This window comes from Babylonia areolata, chromosome 19, assembly GCF_041734735.1.
Source record: "Babylonia areolata isolate BAREFJ2019XMU chromosome 19, ASM4173473v1, whole genome shotgun sequence".
NCBI lineage: Eukaryota > Metazoa > Mollusca > Gastropoda > Neogastropoda > Buccinidae > Babylonia > Babylonia areolata.
The window spans coordinates 44,049,300-44,072,405 of record NC_134894.1 but is presented as its reverse complement, the minus strand read 5'-3'; the positions used below and the strand labels follow the sequence as shown (position 1 = coordinate 44,072,405).

The window sequence follows — 23,106 nt, the reverse complement described above, 5'->3', positions numbered from 1 at the left end:
GGGGGGGGGGAGGAAGGGTTGGGTTTTGGGGTTTGTTTGTTTTTTTGTTTCTGGTGTGTATGTTATATATCTTGTAAAATCTGTTTCTTTTGGTTTTATTTTATAGTTGATATTGAAACAGTGAAGAAAGATTCCTGTTCCTTCTCCTTTTTCCCCCTCTCCGGTTTTTTGACTAAGGGAGCAGTTAGTACATTTTGAGTAATTTATTTATTGTTCGATTAAGCTACATAAGATTTTCATTGATCCTATTGATTCATTATTTTTGTTCCTTTTTTGACTTATTTATCTCTGATTTGCACATTTATTAACAAGTATATGCGCTGTCATTACAGTTTTTATACACACAAAAATCAGCGGCGGGATCAAGTATATATGTGCATTTCTTAATTATTTGCTTTATTTATCTGTGTATCTATTTATTATTGATGTGTTTATTCATTTATTGCATACATTCACTTACCAAGGCAAGTATGACAAAATACAAACGCAAACATAACGATAATGCATCTTTACTGGAGTAGAATACAGTCATTCATCCGATTGTAATGTTTTTTTAAAGGCTTTTGTTTTTTTTCGATGTGGTAACTTGATCATTTGGTTATGACGAGAAGAAATAAAGTTTATACCAGGTCTTTGATTAGTTGTTTATCCTGTTAAAGAACTGCCCATAATTCAGTGATAATTATAACACACAAACACAAACCATTCCACACCAAGCCATAACAAACTCATAACCAAACAACAACAAAAAACATTGGTTATGACATTTCCCCAAAGCATACTTGTTATTTCAAGGATGAAGTGAAAACGAATGGCTTGTTTTGGTGAACGTCACATGATGTGAAGAATGTCATAATTGACAAGTATATTCTTTACATCTGAGGTGGTAAACAGATTAGGCAAAGGTAATCCTTTATGACTGGTTTCAGATGTTCTAAAGAGGGCTTTTGCCAGTGGCATACTGACTGTTACATCATCTGTGTGGAGTTTTGCTTGTGTTTTGGTATAGGTAGTCGCTGTTGCTCATACTGTTGATGTATGCTTTGTTTATACACCTGCTGTCTTTGTGTGTAACTCCGCAAAGCTAAGGGTGGTATAACGGCACAGCTTCTATACAGTGTGTATGTGTGTGTGTGGTGTTTGAAACTCTGATTTCTAGTTTGATTTGTGAGCGTACATGTTGCAGATTGTTGATGTATGAACAATGATGTATGAACAATTTTGTGGATGTGAAGAGTGTTTGGTGGGAGTGTGAAAGAATGGTGTGTGTATGTGTCTGTCTGTGTGTGTGTCTGTGTGTGTATTTGTTTGTGTGTATTTGTTTGTGTGTATGAGAGTGATAGATTGTGCCTGAGCATAAATGAGAGAATAAAGTTTTGTTTGAAAATATCAAATTGGTGTTTGAATTTGCTGATGGTATACAAAAGATTTGTGATTTGTGCAAAGTAAACACATATATCACTGTACATGCGTGCATAAACTTGTTTCCAAGTAAATACATACTTGGGTGCACACGCTGACATGGCTCATGTACTCTCAGATGTGAACACACACACTTAACACATGCACATAAGCATGCACGCATGCACACATACACAAATGGGTGGCGCTGTAGTGTAGCGACGCGCTCTCCCTGGGGAGAGCAGCCCGAATTTCACACACAGAAATCTGATGTGATAAAAAATAAATACAAACAAATACAAACAAATGCATGCTCTCCCTTTTTTTTTTTTTTTTTACAAACACAAACAAATACACATGCGCATGCATGTGGTCATGCGTGTGTGTGTGCCTGAACACGCACGAATGTGAGTGCCAGTGTGTATGCACACATATATGCGCGTGTGTGAGAGAGAGAGTGTGTGTGCGTGTGAGCAGGTGTGTGGGCGCATGTCCATGTCAAGCAGCGCTCTCTGCCACTGATGGTTCAGGGGTGTGGTGTTGCTGCTGGTAGGGGGGCAGAGCTGGATAGTACCGCCGCCACAACCATAACCCTGCAACCACTCCCCCAATCACTACCACCAGCGCCAGGACTCCCCCAACGATGCCTCCCACGTTCGGCGAGGAGGAGGTGGTGGAGGAGTCTGGAGAAGCGGAGGAGGTGGCACGAGAGGAGGCGGAGGAGGAGGAAGCCGAGGAGTTACTGGAGTCCTGAGGTTTCTTGTCAGCCGGCGTTGCGGTCGTTGACGTCTTGTTCTGACGTTTATCGTCTGCGACATAAAGTTTGGCGAGGTTGGAATATATATATATATATATGTGTGTGTGTGTGTGTGTGTGTGTGTGTATTTGTCGATCAGCCTGTCTGTATGTCTGTCTGTCTGTGTGTCTGTCTGTCTGTCTTTCTGTCTGTCTTTCTGTCTGTCTGTCTGTCTGTTGTTTTTTTCTCTTTGTCGCTCGTTTTGTCCTTACCACCACCACCCACTCCCTGCCCTCTTTCTCTTCATCGGTGATCTTTCGTTAACATTTGTCCTGAAATCTGTGGAACGAGATATATATATATATAGAGAGAGAGAGAGACACAGAGACACAGAGAGAGAGAACGAGAACAAGAACAACAACAAAATTTTATTCCATAGGCCTCCGGCCCCTAGAAACAAAAAGAACAATGTAGAATGCCTTTTAAGGAAAAACGAAAACATGAAACAAGCCATGCATGCAAGAAAGTGGAATTTCCTAAACCTATAGATTTTCATTCAGTTATTTTCACAACTGACAGCCAGTACAGAGGGCATTACTCATCTATATTACCAACGAAATTGTTTCGAATTTTCAATGCATAAAAGATATAAATTCCTAGGTTCCTAGTTTTAAGCATGCTGTCACATTTTAGCAATTGTGGTAGAGATTGTATGCTACAATAGTCCAGGTATTTATCTGTAATTTCGGAATACAAAGGACAAACACAATTACATGTTTCTCATCCTCCGTGACTGCACATACCTATTTAATGTTCTGTTTGAGAAAGGTTTATATCCTGAAAAGTGGACAAAGGCAGTTATCGTCCCAATTTTCTAAAAGGGGGATAAACATTCACCAGACAATTATAGGGGTGTATCGCTGCTTAGTCTGATTAGTAAATGTTATATGTCTGTGTTAAACCAAAGGCTTGTTGTATGGACTGAAGCAAACAGTAAGTTGTCAGAGTCACAGGCTGGATTTAGAAAAGGTTACTCAACGGTAGATCATATCTTCACTTTAAATGCTATTGTTGAAAAATGCCTTTTGACAGTTTCAGTTTCAGTGGCTCAAGGAGGCGTCACTGCGTTCGGACAAATCCATAAACGCTACACCACATCTGCCAAGCAGATGCCTGACCAGCAGCGTAACCCAACGCGCTTAGTCAGGCCTTGAGGCCTTTTGATACCTTTTGACAAGAGGTAGTAAATTATATGCATGCTTTGTAGATCTAAAGAAGGCCTTTGACTCTGTTCAACGAGGACCCCTGATGGAAATATTGAAAAATAATGGGTTGTCTGGGAAATTTATTAATGCTATCCTTGCCATTTATAAGTCTGTGGTGTCTTGTGTGAGAGTGGGCAATACGCTAACAGATTTTTTGGCTGTCCTGTTGGAGTGCGACAAGGCTGCATTCTTAGTCCAGTATTATTTTCAATATTCATAAATGACATTGCAACTGCCTTTGAAGCTAATGGTGTTCATGGCATCCAACTGCTTCCAAATGTACTCCCACTGTTCTTGTTGTTTGCGGATGACATAGTTCTCATTGCAGATACACCGCGAGGTCTTCAGAATCAACTTGATATTCTTAACAGTGCATGTAAAGACCTACATTTGAACATTAACAAAGACAAAACAAAGGTAATGGTTTTTAGAAAGGGAGATTTTTTGAGTAGATATGAGAAATGGAATCTTGATGGAAATGATCTAGAAGTTGTAAATGAGTACAACTATTTGGGTTTTATTTTTTCTACAAAAACGAGTGTTTGCAAAGGGGTAGATGCATTGGCTGTCAAAGGCAAACGAGCTTGTTTCGATTGTGTTAAGTATGTAAGTAAGTTAAGTGAAATGACTAAAACATGTTTCTTTAAAATTTTTGATACCAAATATTGAGAAAGTCCACACACTTGCAATTAAAAGATATCTTAATGTACCACTGAAAACACCAAATAAGTTTGTGTATGGAGAGACAGGTCGCAACCCATTATATGTCAACAGTGCAGTCAGATGTATCAGATACTGGTTAAAAGTAATAAAAATGGATAACAGACGTCTCCCCAAACAGGCATATACCATGCTAGTTACTCTGGACAACAATGGCAAAAAGTGTTGGGTCTCTCGCATAAAAGATACACTCTTTAGCCTAGGGCTTGGATACGTCTGGCTGCAACAAGGGGTTTAGTGCGAAAAATCTTTTATTTCTTTGCTTAAACAACGTCTAACAGATATTTACGTACAAGAATGGGAAAGCTCCGTAATGCAGAAAAATATGTATAATTACTATAGAACATTTAAATTTACCTTTGAAAATGAAAGAGACTTTGATTTTGTGAACATAAAATGTTTCAGAGACTGTATTGTCAAATTACGCTTGGGACTATTACCTCTTAAAGGAGAGAGAGAGAGAGAGAGAGATGCAGACACAGATAGACAGACACACCGACAGACACACCGACACACACACACACACACACACACACACACACACACACACACAGACTCACGAAGATGGGGGATACAGAAGACGCCAGCATCATCCCTGTGGTTCACACAGGAACTGTCATAGGTCAGCACAGACAGACACACTGACAGACAGACACACAGACACAGACACACACACACACACACACACACACACACGCTCACACAGACTCACGAAGATGATGGATACAGAAAACAGCAGCATCATCCATGGTCTACACAAGAACTATCATAGGTCGGCACAGACACACTGACACACACACACACACACACACACACACACACACACACAGACTCACGAAGATGGGGGATACAGAAGACGCCAGCATCATCCCTATGGTCCACACAGGAACTGTCATAGGCCGGCACACACACACACACACACACACAGACTCACGAAGGTGGGGGATACAGAAGACGCCAGCATCATCCCTATGGTCCACACAGAAACTGTCATAGGCCGGCACACACACACACACACACACACACACACACACTCACACACACACAGACTCACGAAGGTGGGGGAAACAGAAGACGCCAGCATCATCCCTATGGTCCACACAGGAACTGTCATAGGCTGGCACACACACACACACACACACACACACACACACACACACACACACACACACACACACACAGAGAGAGAGAGAGAGAGAGAGAGAGACTCACGAAGGTGGGGGATACAGAAGACGCCAGCATCATCCCTATGGTCCACACAGGAACTGTCACAGGCCGGCACACACACACACACACACACACACACACACACACACACACACACACACACAGAGACTCACGAAGGTGGGGGATACAGAAGACGCCAGCATCATCCCTATGGTTCACACAGGAACTGTCATAGGCCGGCACAAAACCCTCGTGGATGCACTGCTCCACATGCTCCTCGTGGCCCTGGCAGTCTTCGTAGCGTTCATACCTCACCCCGTGGGCTGGGGGCAAGTCCTTCACCGTGTACATGTGCCCCGATTTGTAGCCAAACATCCTGCCGTCAGAAGACATGTTGTATGATCAGAGGAGAGAGAAAAAAAGGAGAAACAAAAAGAAACAAAAAGAAACAAAAAAACTATCATTTTTCCTCGGAAAATTAGTTAGCGCGTGCACACTCACACACACATGCACGAGCGGGCGAACACAAATACATACACGCGCGCGGACACATGCACGCATGCGCACACACACGCTCACACACCACATAGAGAAAGATAGCCGATATACAGAAATGGAAAAACATTGACACACAGATTTTGTCTCGTTGAGAAAAACCATTTTTGATTCTACTCTTGGAGTAGTCTCGCAAAAAAACAAAAACAAAAAAAACAAAAAAAACAAAAATCACGAGACAGAGACTTATCATTCTGGACACTTAGTTGAGAAAAACACGTAGGGTTGTTTGTTTTTTGTTTTTTTTTAGGGGGGGGGGGGGTTGTTGTTGATGTTTCTTTGGGTTTTTTTGGTGATTTTTGGTTGGTTGTTTTGAGAGGACATTAAAGGACATAGGAAAAAAAACCAAAAGCATTATTAAACCCATGGAAACAGTCATGGCAGGGGGTGTCCATTCCAGACGAAACACTCACTCCCTGTAGCTCCACGAAAAAGCGATTATTGTCGTCAGCGGGGGTACTCCGTGTTCCCTGCTCTGTAGAAGTTGTTCAAGACAAGCACAACTGAGCACCACCGAAGTGACTCAGTAGCAGGGCATGGTCAGTCTCCTTTGGTGTGTGACCACATGGCTGCGATACCGGGTCCTCGGTTGTGGACTACAAGCGTTCAAATTGTGCTGTAAGGAGTCTAGAGTTGACAGGGGGTTCAGGACAAGCGGCGTGTGGATAATAACAGTGAAGATGAGGCAGGACAAGGAGAAAAAGAGACTCAGCAGCAGTGCAGGGTCTCCTCTGGTGTGTGGCCTCCAGGCGACCTAACATCGATGGTTCCCTGTGGACTGCCGACGCTGGAACTGCGACGGACGAACCCGGGTGTGGCTGTGTATGGGGGAATCTAAATGAGCGGCGCGGAAGTAATGCCACTGAAACGGTGCAGATGATGGGGCAGCAAAAAAAAAAAAAAAAGAAGAAGCATAGTGACTGACCTGCAGACGACTTTGGCCTTACTGTCCCCTCGGCCAGTTAGAGACAGACAAACCGCAGACAAACAAACAGACAGACAGACAGATAGATAGAAATGTTACTGACCTGCAGACAACCATGGCCTCACTATCCTCCCAGCTATCTCGACACAGCGTTCCCCAGGTGGAGGTGTGGGGCAACAGGATCTCCACCCTGCCCCACGTGGCCTGGGGGTCTGGGTTGTACAGTCTGTACTTGACCCCTGACACAGTACATCACACACACCGTCACCCATCAACACGTGGCCTGGGGGTCTGGGTTGTACAGTCTGTACTTGACCCCTGACACAGTACATCACACACACCATCACCCATCAACAACAACAAAAACAACAACAACAACACGCGGCCTGGGGGTCTGAGTTGTATGTAGTCTGTAGTTGACCTCTGACACGATACAAACATCACACACACCATCACCAACTGACAAAACAACAAAAACATACACCAAATTTATGATGATATTTCAAAAGCATAAAGCGGTAGAGATTCATCTCTATAAAACAACAGTATCATTTCTACAACATAACACTGACCTTCATCCCCACTAGTACAGAACACTACAATGACTATCTTTATAACACAACAGTGGCGGTCCATCTCTATAACAGAACATGCACCCTAAACTTGTAACAACAAGCGTCACGATTTACAAATAAATCGCTCATTTACACAATAAATACTGGCATTCATCTCGATAAACGATACTGACCTTCATGTCTGTAAAAGATACAGACCTTTATCCCTATACACAAAACAGCCCATCTCTATAACAGACAATAACCTTCATGTCTATAAAAGATACAGACCTTTATCCCTATACACAAAACTATACCCATCTCTATAATAGACAATGACCTTCATGCCTACAAAAGATACAGACCTTTATCCCTATGCACAAAACTATACCCATCTCTATAACAGACAATGACCTTCATGTCTACAAAAGATACAGACCTTCATCCCTATACACAAAACTATACCCATCTCTATAACAGACAATGACTCTGTCTATAAAAGATACAACTTTATCCCTATACACAAAACTATACCATCTCTATAATAGACAATGACCTCATGTCTATAAAAGATACAGACAATGACCTTCATGTCTACAAAAGATACAGACCTTCATCCCTATACACAAAACTATACCCATCTCTATAACAAACAATAACCTTCATGTCTATAAAAGATACAGACCTTTATCCCTATACACAAAACTATACCCATCTCTATAATAGACAATGACCTTCATGTCTATAAAAGATACAGACCTTTATCCCTATACACAAAACTACCCATCTCTATAATAGACAATGACCTTCATGTCTATAAAAGATACAGACCTTCATCCCTATACACAAAACTACCCATCTCTATAACAGACAATGACCTTCATGTGCACAAAAGATACAGACCTGCATCCCTATACACAAAACTATACCCATCTCTATAATAGACAATGACCTTCATGTCTATAAAAGATACAGATCTTCATCCCTATACACAAAACTACCCATCTCTATAACAGACAATGACCTTCATGTCTGCAAAAGATACAGACCTTTATCCCTATACACAAAACTACCCATCTCTATAATAGACAATGACCTTCATGTCTATAAAAGATACAGACCTTTATCCCTATACACAAAACTACCCATCTCTATAATAGACAATGACCTTCATGTCTATAAAAGATACAGACCTTCATCCCTATACACAAAACTACGCATCTCTATAATAGACAATGACCTTCATGTCTGCAAAAGATACAGACGTTCATCCCTATACACAAAACTACCCATCTCTGTAATAGACAATGACCTTCATGTCTACAAAAGATGCAGACCTTCATCCCTATACACAAAACTACCCATCTCTATAACAGACAATGAATGACCTTCATGTCTGCAAAAGATACAGACCTTTATCCCTATACACAAAACTATACCCATCTCTATAATAGACAATAACCTTCATGTCTATAAAAGATACAGACCTTTATCCCTATACACAAAACTACCCATCTCTGTAATAGACAATGACCTTCATGTCTATAAAAGATACAGACCTTTATCCCTATACACAAAACTATACCCATCTCTATAATAGACAATGACCTTCATGTCTATAAAAGATACAGATCTTCATCCATATACACAAAACTACGCATCTCTATAATAAACAATGACTTTCATGTCTTCAAAAGATACAGACCTTCATCCCTATACACAAAACTACCCATCTCTATAACAGACAATGACCTTCATGTCTACAAAAGATACAGACCTTCATCCCCATACACAAAACTACCCATCTCTATAATAGACAATGACCTTCATCTCTACGAAAGATACAGACCTTCATCCTTATAGCAGAACACACCGGCGTAAGCATCCTGCTCCTTGCATCCCTGGGTGTGCCCCCAGCCGTCATGACGACATTCCGACAATCGGTTCTCAGTGCCTCTGAAACCCAGGTCACCTCCACAGTCAGTTGACAAGGACGGCAACCACACAAAGTAATAAAATAGCAACTGACTATCTGGCAGACCCAAGCGAGTTCCAAACTGTTTTTACTTAACGATTCAGGCTGTCAACTGAAAACTTGTTTTAGTTAGTTCAGTGACTGAAAGACGCTAGAACACACACACACACACACACACATGTATCTGTGTGTGTGTGTGTGTGCGAGTGCGCGTTTTGTGTGTAAATTTGTAAGCAGCATAAGAAAATCGGCAATGAAACGATAACATCAAACGTCAATGCGTGGCAATATTGCCTAATCATCTTTTTGTTTATCTATGTATCTGTCTGTTTAATTCTTTCGTGTGAAAATATCATCTGTCTTCATTTGTGTTTTGGTATTTTCTGCTTTTTTTTTTTCTGTGGGTTTCACTATTTATTTTTGTGTCTACTACTTAATGATCTTTTTGTTTATTCATTTATCTGTTTATCTATTTCTTAAATGTGGTAATATCATCTGTTTGTATTTTCGTTTTGTTTTTGGTCTTTTCTGCTTGTTTGTTTCCGTGATTTTTACTCTCTTTTTTTCTTTCACAGTGTGCAATTATTATTGAGCGAGATTTGGGTCCCCTTTTCTTTAGGCCTTTTTTTCTCTTTCTTTATTTAAAGATAGGTGTGTGTGCGCTTGGGATGGAGGCAATTAATTCATGAACATCATCCTTTTTTTTAGTTTTCAAAGTATTGATTTTCGCTTTGTGTCAAAAATATATATATATTACAGGAAAACAAACCAATATATAAACAAGAAAAGATGACTCTCAACATTCGGAAAATGTGCGTGAAAATCATTATCGTTGTCACAGTTATGGTATACAAATCAACCAAATAACAAATGAGTAAGGAAAAGAAGAAAAAATAGACGATAAAAAAAAGAAAGAAAACAGACTCACAAGCAGTGAAAATTAGACGACCATATAGCCATCTCTTTGACGATGTAGTCGTCATACCAGTTGCTGTGCAGGTATTTTTGGCCATGGGGAAATCCCAGTTCTCTGCACGCTACTTGCGCCGCCTTGTCCGACCAGCCGTCCGGACAGATGTGACCGGGCAGACCGTTGTACAACACGGTCAGGGACCCCCACGTCTGGTTGTGTAGTTTTACCACATTATTCTCGTCGTCGTCGTCGTAGTAATAGTCGTCGTCGTCGTATTCGCCATCATAGTAATAGTCACCGTAAGCGTAGTACACGTCGTTGTACCGCAACGACAGCAAATAGCCTGGAAACAAGAGATGGAACAAATGCTGAAATATGAAAACATATTACGTAAGGACAAGAGATACGTTAAAAATAATCCTACTGATCCTATTCAGTCAGTTATTTATCACAGCAATCAAGTAATATGAATGAGACTCAACGGTCATTATTCCTCATCATCTCATTCTTTTTCTTTTCTGTTATTCCGAGTCCGAGTACTAGTACTGATAACTGATTATTATCAATATCACCACCACTATATAGTTTTTCAACGATTTGATTCGTTGGATGTTTTCCCTTTCATGTAGGCCCATTTGTAACTCTATAAATAAATAAATCAATTAATCAAACAATCAATAGAAACAAAGAGAAATAACCAACACTGAACAACGAAACAACTGGAATTGGAAGACACTTTGTCAACATATTTTTTTATTTGCTTTTTAGTTTTCATCCTACTCTTAGCTAAATGAACAAGTGATAAATAACAGTAGACTAAAGACCAATATCATCAGCACTTAAATTCCTTTGCATGCAGTGACGTACTTTGTGGGGTCACTGTTCCAAAACAAGACACTGCAGCATAGTCCTCTCCAGGACAACCTATTGTCCCGACGTTCGTCACTTCCGCACACTCCCGGAAACTGTGTTCACTTCCTTTGCACGTGCTGGTGGTTGTGACCATTTTACGGAAGTAATAACTGCCGGAAATGACGTCTTCCAGGTAACCGTACGCCTTTCCACAACACACAGACACTCCGCCTGTAAATCCCATCTCTCTGCAGATGACCTCTGAAACAATCCGTGATGTTTGTTTGATGCACATTTATAGCTGTGTTGGCTATGTTCATGATATTACAACCGAAATTGTTCCTGTGATTTATTTTTCAATCACCTCAAGGCTTACTATGTTCATATCATATCATATCAATATCAAGGCGTGCAGGCCTGACAAGGCCTTTTGCCCACTTGAAGTGGGGAAGAAAAAGAGAGTCCCCACATATGTCTGGTGCATTTTTCAACAGTGAGTGCGCAATGCTTGAAAAATCAATAAATATGTAAATGAGTTTTGTATTTAAAATTTTGTAAGTGAATATCAAGATAATTTTTAAATGTATTCACTGTTCCTGCGGAAACAACGTCTTTTGACAAATTATTCCAAACATTTGTTACTCTGTTAGTAAAGAAATGTGCAAATCTGGAAGTTTTTACTTAAACTTTTAATAGTTTGTAGGAATGGCCTCTTGTAGCACTGTTCTCATTCAATGTAAACAAAGAGTTTATAGTTCTGCTGTTATATAATCCGTGAGTCATTTTATACATCTCTATTAAATCACCACGCAGTCTTCTATATTCTAAGCTAGGTAACTGAAGTGCTTGCAACCTATTTTTACAGTCCATATCAGCAAAGCCAATGATTCTTTTGGTAAATCTTCGTTGAACATTTTCAACACTATCTATATGTTTCACGAAGCCCGTATTCCAAACAACATTCCCATATTTTAAGACTGGCCTGACTAATGACTTAAATAATGGCACCATTATGTCTTTACTTTTACACTGTATATATTCCCAACTAACATTCTAGTCAATCTATTGGCTTTTTTAATGGTTTCATTAACATGAACATCAAAAGAGAGACCAGAGTCAACAATGACTCCAAGATCTCTCTCCGATGAAGTCTCCTGCAAGTCCGTACCATCCATATAATACTTATAATGTGGATTATTTCTGCCTATATGTAAAACTTTACATTTATTGCTATTTAATTTAATTTGCCATCTATCAGTCCAGTGTACTAAATTATCAATACTAACTTGTAACTTCAATCTACCAACATCAGAATATACTTCCTCATAGATTTTTGTATCATCTGCAAAGATTTTCACAAAACAGTCTAGTATATCAGGCATGTCATTTATATGATATACAAAGAGTATGGGCCCCAAGACACTGCCTTGAGGAACACCACAACTCACCTTAACAGAACATGATGACTCAGTTCCTACTGATACATACTGTGTTCTCTCCATTTTATCCATTCCAACAATTTACCACAAATACCATACCCTTGCAATTTAACAACCTATTATGTGGAACTTTATCGAATGCCTTCTGTAAGTCCAGATGAATTGCATCCATTGGTTTATTGTTTTCAAGTGACTGCATCCAGTCATGTAAAGTATTCAGCAACTGAGTAACACAGGATCTACCACTGGTAAAGCCAAACTGATAATCAGACAGTAAGTTGTTATCAATCAAATGTTTATTCAAAGTGTCACGTATGAAACCTTCAAAAACTTTACATACAACCGATGTCAAACTTAATGGTTGATAGTTTCCAGGGTCTTGTTTGTTACCTTTCTTAAATATTGGTTTTACTATTGCTACTTTCCATGCCTGTGGGATCTTACTATGTGATACTGTTTTAACAAACAGAATCTTTAAGGGAATAGCTAAACTATTATGCAGTTCTTTTAGCAAATAAGGGTGTATTCCATCAGGACCAATGGTTTTATTCACCTTTAACTGTGAAAGTTTGTCACTAATCATCTTTTCTGAAACTTCAACATAATCTGTTGAAGCCTTGCATTCTGACTCAAAAGAAGGAATATTGGTGACATCTTCCACTGTGAAAACACTAGAGAAAAACAAATTTAGGACCTCAGCCTTTTCTTTGTCATTGTTAGTTAAAGTTCCACCAGGTGTGCTTAAGTTCGGAATAATCTCCTTTGGTTTAGTTTGTGATGCAATATAATTAAACAATCTCTTTGGGTCACTTTTAATGTTCTTTGCCATAGACATCTCTTTTTCCTTGGTAGCCTTTCGTAGTGCCCTCTTAACCTGATTCCGAGCACGTGCATAAGCATTATAATTTTCAGTCGTCCTGTACTTCTTATACCAACTGAAGGTCCTTCTTTTCAATCTTATCTATTCCAAAACAGAAAGTGGGACAGTCTTTTTGTAGCTTTTCCTCCCAGTCCAAATCTCTTTAGATGGCACATACTTATCTTGTAATTCCTTCAATTTATCAGTAATGCAAGACCAACACTCATCCACAGATTTGAGTTCCAAAGTCTCTTTCCAATTTATGTCATCCAATGCATGCCTCATTGTCTCATAATCACCTTTATAAAAAAATTTTAAAAAATAAAAATAAAAAGCGTCTGCCTTCCGACTTATCAGGTAGTGAAAGACCAAGATCAACTTCAAAAGTAATACTAGAGTGGTGACTTTTACCTGTAGGGGGATGATATCAAACGTTATAAACCAAGTCATCTCTGTATGCTAAAACCAAATCCAAAATATTTGCTGTTTGATTACCACGAAAATGTGTTGGTTCCATAACAAACTGTACCACAAAATTATCTTGCAATACTTTCAGAAATTTTGAAGCAGGATGGTCTATGTGTTTGGTACACACTTCTTGTTCCCAATCGATATCTGGATAATTAAAATCACCCATAAACACTTTGTTACCTGTGCCTTCAAAAAACAGCGATACACATTTTTTTTTTTTAAATTTCTTATTTTGTTCTAATGAACTACTGGGAGATCTATATGCAACTCCAACTTTTAATTCCTCATTTTCAAGTGCAATGGAGCAGAAGACAGAGGGACTGAAGACTTCTTCCAGCTGTGTATTACGTACCACATTCAGATTCGTCTTTGCAAACAAGCCTACCCCCCTCCCAGCCTCATTAGTATATAAAACATATCCATCAATTTCAGGTTCCCATCCACAGTCAGGTCTCAGGGTCTTTGGCTTCAGTTCAGTAATTGCAATAACGTCAAGATTTAAATCCCAAGCCAAAGCATTCAGTTCTTGTTGTTGTTTTTTTGTTTCCAGTACTATCAGCGTTTAATAATAAAAACTTCAGACTTTCAGGACTGTAACTATCACCCCTTATACATTGTATTACCATTACACTTGTTATTTGTAACTTTCAGATCTTTTTTTATTTACACTACTTACATTATTTACAGCATTTCTTTTGGTATTCTTGAGTCAGTGCTCTGAGCTTGGCACCCCAGTGTTACCAGCTCTGTCATTTTCATCCTGGCCGGGTTTGGGTCTGAGAATGATTTTACCATTTCTGATGATAACATCCAGTCCTTCCTCTTCCCTCTGCCTTTTCATCTCCATGTACAGTTTTTTGTCACCTTCTCTTTGTTTTTTGGTCTTATCTGGTACAATAACCATTTTGCGGAAAGACTTTCTCATGGTTTCTGCTCAATTCTTTATCAGATTTAAAGTCTACAAGGAATAGAACATATGCTTTATAACTTACTGTGAACGTACTAAAGTGGTTTGAAAAAAATTATAAGAATTACAAATGAGAATACAGTCAGAGTTTGACATATTCAATGACAAACAGACATGCCGATTTAACAAACTCAATGCATGCCTCGCAAAAGCAATGGAACACTTCAAGCCAACCATGTCCAGACCCGCTGTCAGCGTACACCCAGGTACAGAGAAGCATACACAAATCATAGTGTTTTGTTTACTGATGTGTGTGTATGGCGTGCGAGTTGGAGGACAGGTGTCATGACATTACAGGATCAATTCTGGGTTTTGTATTGGCCGGTATAACACGTCAAATGTACCCTCACGCCAAATGTACGCATTGTTCCAAATTTTCTTATTCGTCAAAAAAAAAAAAAACCCAAGTGTATAAGCCAAAACTGGACACAAAAGGTACTTTGTATGAAACTGACCTTGTTGCATAGTTAACGGTAAAATAAAAATGAAACAAATATGCACTGGTAAAACTTGTATCAGAATGTCAGTTGGACTATTACCAAATGACCGAACACTCTTGCTGGCTATTACACCGCACGATTGAAGATTATTCTGACAACAGGCTGAAGGCGGATAAGTATAATTCAGAAGATTTTTTTTTTTTATAAAACAACAACAACAACAACAACAAAAACCCTGAACACAGCGTGAATCGAAAGTTATTTCAAGGGTATTCTGGAGTGTTCACCAAAAGTAGGCAAAACATTTTTCGTGACAATGTCCATGTCAGAACGTTGCACCGATTTTCGCATTCCCACAACAATAGGAAAAGCAGGATGATGCGTGTCAATGAAATGCTAGTTGACACTATAAATGAATGCACTTACCTTTCATGCGAACTATTTGACCCTAACGGCACGTGACCATAAGGTCATTATGCCTGACCTTTTGACAGCACTTACTGGCATCGTTGTTGTCGAAGTCATGGAAACAGAGAGGCATCCAGTCGCTGTCATCTGCCTCTGAAGTGTCGGTCTGTTTGTAACTGGATGGCTGGATGAAGACTATGCCGTCATGGTGAGTGACCCCGTGATTCAGCATCACTGCAAAGAGGTGGTTTGTTTCTTCATTCATTATTTTGTTCCTCTCTCTCTCTCTCTCTCTCTCTCTCTCTCTCTCTCTCTATATATATATATATATATATATATATATATATATATATATATATATATCTGTTTGTCTGTCTGTCTGTTATCTATTTATCTCCCTAAAATCCCAGGCGTCTGGGACTTGAAAGCAAAGACTGGCAAAATGCAGGCATGTGTAAAAACGACAGCTTGTCTTGCCAGATCTAAACTATTGAGGTTATGGATATCAGTAATGTAGGTCCAGAAGTCAATCGTTCATAATTCCTTCTTTTTTTTTCTCAGAATAGAAATCCAGCTGAGAGAGAAAAAATTCAAATAAAACAGCAAAGAGATGAGTTCAAAACAAGGAGAAGATGATCAGCTGTCTGTTGAGGGATGGCGAAGAGAGGTTGTGAGGCTGGATATATGGTCATTAAAACAAAGTTATACCTGAAGACAGGTCAGCACAACAAAGGCTAAGAATGAATAGGTGCTGAACAATCAACAGCAAATGATAATAAGAAGAAGAAGACGGAGGAGGAGGAGGAGGAGGAGGAGAAAAGAAAGAAATACTAGAAATAAAACAACTGAACAAACCAGAACCAAAACCGAAATGAAGACAGACACGACCATCACCTGAATTGTAGCAGGCCACTTTGAGGTCGTCGCTGTGGTCCTGATGTTCCGCCTTGCTCCACGCCTCTGTCACTCTGCAGTGCATCAGGTCTGTCTCCTGACCCCCACAGTTGGGCGCCAGTCTCCACACGGTGCCAGAGCCTGGCGCCACCACCGCATCGCTAGGCAACCGTCTGCCGGTGGAGAATCCCATGGACTTGCAGAGGACGTCCAGGTCCGCCTCTGTCCAGCGCTGGTCGTCACTGACCGTGCCCCACTGACCGTCCAGGAAAACTCCCACACGGCCGCTGTTGGCCGGGCTGGAGGCGTCCCTGTCCAGGCGGTAATAGGGGTCTGAAAACAGGGGTCGTGTTTGTGAGACACTGAGTGTTCGGGTCTGAAAACAGGGGTCGTGTTTGTGAGACACTGAGTGTTATGGTCTGAAAACAGGGGTCGTGTTTGTGAGACACTGAGTGTTCAGGTCTGAAAACAGGGGTCGTGTTTGTGAGACACTGAGTGTTTGGGTCTGAAAACAGGGGTCGTGTTTGTGAGACACTGAGTGTTATGGTCTGAAAACAGGGGTCGTGTTTGTGAGACACTGGGTGTGACAGTCTGAAAACAGGGGTAGTGTTTGTGAGACACTGAGTGTTATGGTCTGAAAACAGGGGTCGTGTTTGTGAGACACTGAGTGTTGGGATCTGAAAACAGGGGTCGTGTTTGTGAGACACTGAGTGTTAGGGTCTGAAAACAGGGGTCGTGTTTGTGAGACACTGAGTTTTGGGGTCTGAAAACAGGGGTCGTGTTTGTGAGACACTGAGTGTTGGGATCTGAAAACAGGGGTCGTGTCTGTGAGACACTGAGTGTTGGGGTCTGAAAACAGGGGTCGTGTTTGTGAGACACTGAGTGTTGGGATCTGAAAACAGGGGTCGTGTCTGTGAGACACTGAGTGTTGGGGTCTGAAAACAGGGGTCGTGTTTGTGAGACACTGAGTGTTAGGGATCTGAAAACAGGGGTCATGTTTTTTTTGTTTTTTTTTGGTTTTTTTTGTTTTTTTTTGCTGCCCCATCATCTGCACCGTTTCAGTGGCATTACTCTCACGCCGCTCATTTAGATTCCCCCATACACGGCCACACCCGGGTTCGTCCGTCGCAGTTCCAGCGTCGGCAGTCCACAGGGAACCATCGATGTTAGGTCGCCTGGAGGCCACACACCAGAGGAGACCCTGCACTGCTGCTGAGTCTTTTCGGTGGTGTTCAGTGGTGCCTGTTCTGTTTTAACGTACTTAGGACACCACCTACTAAGCCCCCTACTAACGACCATAATGGCTTAGTCGCGGAGCCAGACTGAGTGAGCGTCTCTCCCAGAGTGGAGACCGCCACCACGTCCCTCAAACAACAGGCCCCCATGAATCTGCCGACACTGACGACATTGACAGGACTCACCCCAAGCACGGAAATGGAGGGGCATCGAAACTGAGGTCACCATGAGAGCAGGGCATGAAAGGCCACAGACTTTGAGACTATTTTGTTTATACTGATGACGATGAAGGAGGAGGTGGATGACGATGATGATGACGATGCTGCTATGGAGGTCCATTTTGGTTTGAGACTGCGTGACAAGGCTGTACTCTACGCTTCCTGTCATAATGATATCCCGGCGTTAACCAGGCCCGAGAGATACAGACACTTGCAGTGTTGGTCAAGTAATTAGAGCAACACACCCAAAGACGCATCCTTGAAGTGGATGACACTCGACTGTGTGGTCCCAGTCTCCCCATTTAAGCCCACAGCACACTCAACTCTGGGTAGGAGCCGGCCACGGGCCGAAAAACCCACCTCCGCTGGGATTCGAACCCGCGTCCTCCCAGCCGTCAGTCCGCGACGCTAACCACTTCGCCACGGCGGCTGGTAACAGGGGTCATGTTTGTGAGACACTGAGTGTTATGGTCTGAAAACAGGGGTCGTGTTTGTGGGACACTGAGTGCTGGGGTCTATTGTTGTAAGGGTGTCTCACAGAAATAATTGACTCGTCTTTGCTGAGTGGTTGATGAGGAGGAGGAGGAGGAGGAGGAGGAGGATGACAAAGAGGGTCACGATGATACTCACATCCTTTGTTGGCGTGGTTGAAGTCATTGTAGCACAGGACAGCAGCATAATGGTCACAGCTGGTCACTGTGCCAAAGGCGGCGTGCTTGCAGTTTCCAAATGAGCTGGCACCATCACTGGTCAACGAGGGAGAATCATGAACATTACAGAAAGAAAGAAAAGAAAGACAAGGGGGAGAAAAGAAAGAAAGAAACGTAAAGAAAGAAAGAAAGAGAGAAAGATAGAAATATAGAAAATATTTTAAAAAATAAATTTAAAAAATCGACAGAGAAAAAAGAAAAAACAGAAAAGAAAAGTTGGGAAAAAAAAGGAAATTAGGCCTAGATTTCCGTGAAAACGAGTGTGGAGCACTGATAGAATTGCAAAATACCAATGATAAACGTAATCCAAAAAAAATATTTAACAAGAACAAAAGGAAAACAGAGAACGGGACATAGAGACTCGACATTCCAGACTCAAATGTTTTGTTTATGACTAACACCAAGTGCTCATAATCATCACCATGTGAAAACATTTCTCTCCAGGCACATTCAAGCAATCCATACCCACCCTCCAGAGAGGAGAGCACATGCTATAGGATGCATAACCAAGAGGCATTTGCAGGCATGCACACATACACACACATAAAACACACACACACACAACACAAACACACACACACACACACACACACACACACACACACACACACACTATAGTGGTGGTCATCTGGTCAAACGAGACAAATACATACAGGGACAGACAGACAGACAGACCCAGAGAGAGCACCAACCAGCCCATCCTCTCACCAGGTGACGGAGGCAGTCCACACCGGTCCCAGAGCCCTGTCCTCAGTGTCCGTGTGCACGTGGCTGTAGTTGGCCCCGTGGTTAAAGCCCAGGTCCTGACAGGCCCGCTCTGCTGCCGGCTGGTTCCATCCCTCCCCACACACCCCTCCCTCCACCCCGTCATACGTCAACACCAGGCGGCCCGTGAAGGACGACTGGCCCATTAGGGACAGCTGCATTTCTGGAGGAGGACGAAACAATTTTAGAACGTGTGTGTGTGTGTCTGTGTGTGTGTCTGTGGGTTGTGTGTGTGGTGTGTGTGTGTGTGGGGGGGGTCAGTAATAGGAGGAGGAAAAGAAGGAGGAGTACTGATACTTATAATAAAGCTTATCATTGGTCAGAAACCAAACTCTGAGTACTTTACAAACACCGAGCCATCTGAGCAAAACTGAAGCCGACCACCTGGGCCGAGAGCTGCTTTTTGGCGCATAGACAGAAACAGAATAAAGGATGGTAGGAGTATTTGACAAGAAATTAATATTATATGCCTTTCTTTTTTTTTCTTTCTTTTTTTTTTTTTTTTTGCAGTTCTAGAAATTACACATTCGGTAAGCAAATTTAAGCCGCTATGACATAGCTGAATTCGGAATACAGTTCTGAACAATAACCCATACAAACATGTACACACACTGAATGCCTTTTATACTCAAGAACCCATCAACTGTGTTTATACTAATCAAAATTATAGAAGACTGTATGCATGAATCTAAAGGGCAACCCTTCTCAAGTTATATTAGCACTGACAAAATTGTCGATGCACGTTTGTATCTTGACACATGTCCTCAGAAATGATCATCAGAAATGATTATAATTCATATGTCAATTACTCCATCCACAAGCAGGTTTGTTAGCAAACCGTTTTAGATATGACTTACGTATAACTGTGCCCACAAACCACAATAACACCAACAAGAGTTGCAGTTTCAGTTTCTCAAGGAGGCATCATTGTGCTTGGACAAATCCGTATACGCTACACCACATCTGCTAGGCAGATGCCTGACATAACCCAACGTGCTTGTCAGGCCTTGAGTGCATGCTCATGATTATATTTGTGAATACCAACCTATCAGAGTGGATTTCTGTTTGCATAATTTTGCCCGAGGACAACACTCTCGTTGCCATGGGTTCTTTTTCAGTGCGCCAAGTCCGTGCTGCACACGGGACCTTGCACAGCTTATCGTCTCATCTACACTAGATGCTCAGTTTCATTTTCCAGTCAAACTTGGGAGAAAGGGCGAGAGCGGGATACTATTTTTAGATCAATGGATTTGAACCCACACCCTCACGGACTGGGTATTGGTAACTGAGTGTCTGAACCATTCTGCCACCTTCCTCCATTTCTTTTTGTTTTAACAACAGCAACAAACACTGCCCAACTCCCAACTGACCATTCAGAGGAGGGGCAGGATGGTGTCGACAGACAACAGCGGCGTAGTCGTGCTTGTTGCAGTAGATCTCCTCCGACCTCCACCACAGACTGTCCCGCCAATAGCTGTCCTCATCATGCCTGGCTGTCTGCTGAGAGCACTGGTGCACGCGGGTCTCGTTGCCGTGACACGTGACCTTTCGGCGCGTGCGGTGTTGCCAGGCAACGTCGCCGTAAGGGCGGCAACACAGAGCGTCACCGTTATCGTAACCTAGGTGTCGACACGTTACGTCTGTCATTCACAAAAAAAGAGTGGTGGTAAGATAGAGAGAGAGAGAGAGAGATGATAGTTGGATATAGAGTCGCGGTAGTGCGGTCTCTCTCTCTCTCTCTCTCTCACACACACACACACACACCGCTCCTCCCCCCCCACCCCCCACCTCCCCACACACATACCTGCTTCCTTCTTGCCAAACCCCTCACCACAGGCAGGTCCCCACACCCCGTGCTCCTGGATCATCACTATGCCGTCCCTCTCCGTCTGCCCCATTGTCAAATTGACTGGAAAAAATCATCATCATTGCCAATATCATCATCGTCAATGTCGTCGTTGAGGTGATCATGAACGTCATCGTTGCCTTCATCATCATAGTCATGATCATTTTTGACTCACTTGTGTAAACAAAGTGAGTCTATGTTTTAACCTGGTGTTCGGTTGTCTGTGTGTGTGTGTGTGTGTGTGTGTGTGTGTCCTTGGTAAACTTTAACACTGACATTTTCTCTGCAAATACTTTGTCAGTTGACACCAAATTAGGCATAAAAATAGGAAAAATTCAGTTCTTTCCAGTCATCTTGTTTAAAACAATATTGCACCTCTGGGATGGGCACACAAAAAAATTAAAAAAGAAGCCAAATTATATGCAAACTGCATTTACTGTTATATATATTTCTTTTTATTCTCTAAACTTGGTACTTTGATATGATATTCTGACACAACAACAGCAGTCATTTTAATCATTTTTTGTTCAAACAGGAACTTCTTTTGTTAAGCATGTTAGTTACATTTATTTTGCAATCGTTTTGGTGCAGATTGTAAAGAAGATAATTTAATCTGTAATTAATGCTAGGGGACTTAATTTGCTTTAAACTGATCTTTCTCATCTTAAACATTACATTTTGAAATTATACTCAATACATAAAAAGCTTGTGTGTTTTACTCTCAGTGTACAGGGCTTTCACGATGTTCATTCGCCCAAGTGGTCTTTTTCGGAAAATACTAAAATCAATACGACGAGTGGACTTTATAGATCTACTGGCTGAGCCCTGAAGGTCATGGGCAAAAATCAATTGCGTACACATATTTATACATATTCAAAGCGTATGCTCATAGTCTTCGCGAACGCGAACGACGCCATTTTGTTTCAAGTTGTTGACCTGCCCGTTCAACTCACTTGTACTTACTTGTACTTGAACTGTATGATGTTTGAGGTCCAAAGACCTGTTCATCGCTCCGTGTGGGTCATCGGTTGTGCATACTAAACTTTGCATGCGTGGTTTATTGGCAAGACGGATTGTACTTGTCTGGCTTGTTCTGCCAGTAGATATCCAGTCTGTTCTTAAAGGCATTCACCGACGGTGCCAAGACTGGGAGACTGTTCCATGTCTTGGTGACCCGGGTTTTCACTGAAAAAGTGTTTCCTGGTGTCACAGTGGGTGTGGTGCGGGAACAGTTTCTTCGCGTTTCCTCTGGTGCCTAAATCTTCTATATTCAATCGACCATACACGATAACATGTGATGGAAAGTTAGAGAAGGAGACCGTTAAATATTTATTCAGAGAAAGATTTGTGAACGCCTCATCACTTACTGGATTATGCCCCAAACTGCCATAAAGATATCCATAGAATCAGTCGGAATTCACAGTTAAAAATAATAAAGCATGAGAGTTAATACCCTTGAATTGATGAAACGCAAAAATTTCCAGTCTTGACTTTTCTCAAAATGAATTCCTTTTCACTTCATACAACGTTTAGAAGTACTTGTACTTGGCTCTACATGTTATTAGTTTAACAAAATACTCAATGTTCATATCAACTTTAAAACTATAAAACTAGAATGAACATAAAAGATAAATTGAATCGAGCGTGTCAACCGGGTGTAACTAAACTTGTACATCTATCTAGATCCAGAGAAAACGGCTAAATGTTGCAGTGTGATAGCAGCGACAGCCACGTCTCCTTTACAGCGGACTTAAAAAGAATTTTTAATTGTTCTTAAAGATTTTTTGAAT

The 23,106-nt window shown here is 41.3% G+C and overlaps 1 protein-coding gene across 3 annotated transcripts; it reads right to left on the bottom strand.

The window, feature by feature from the left end:
* Nucleotides 1-28: 28 nt before the first annotated feature.
* LOC143294326 (scavenger receptor cysteine-rich domain-containing group B protein-like) lies at nt 29-22,727 on the bottom strand. 3 transcript variants are annotated; one of them, XM_076605777.1, is made up of 13 exons: nt 22,684-22,727; nt 21,275-21,379; nt 20,841-21,110; nt 19,414-19,633; nt 18,626-18,741; nt 16,542-16,874; nt 15,741-15,881; nt 11,079-11,324; nt 10,227-10,554; nt 9,173-9,279; nt 6,873-7,008; nt 5,463-5,665; nt 29-2,210 (listed from the first exon to the last, which is right to left on the bottom strand). In XM_076605777.1, exons 2-13 carry the CDS (start codon nt 21,366-21,368, stop codon nt 1,900-1,902), a joined length of 2,505 nt encoding a protein of 834 aa, XP_076461892.1. In that variant the 5' UTR covers nt 21,369-21,379; nt 22,684-22,727; the 3' UTR covers nt 29-1,899. The 3 variants fall into 3 exon arrangements, with proteins under 3 accessions (XP_076461892.1, XP_076461891.1, XP_076461893.1); XM_076605776.1 differs by lacking the exon at nt 22,684-22,727 and adding an exon at nt 22,280-22,671; XM_076605778.1 differs by lacking the exons at nt 11,079-11,324; nt 22,684-22,727 and adding an exon at nt 22,280-22,671.
* Nucleotides 22,728-23,106: the final 379 nt, after the last annotated feature.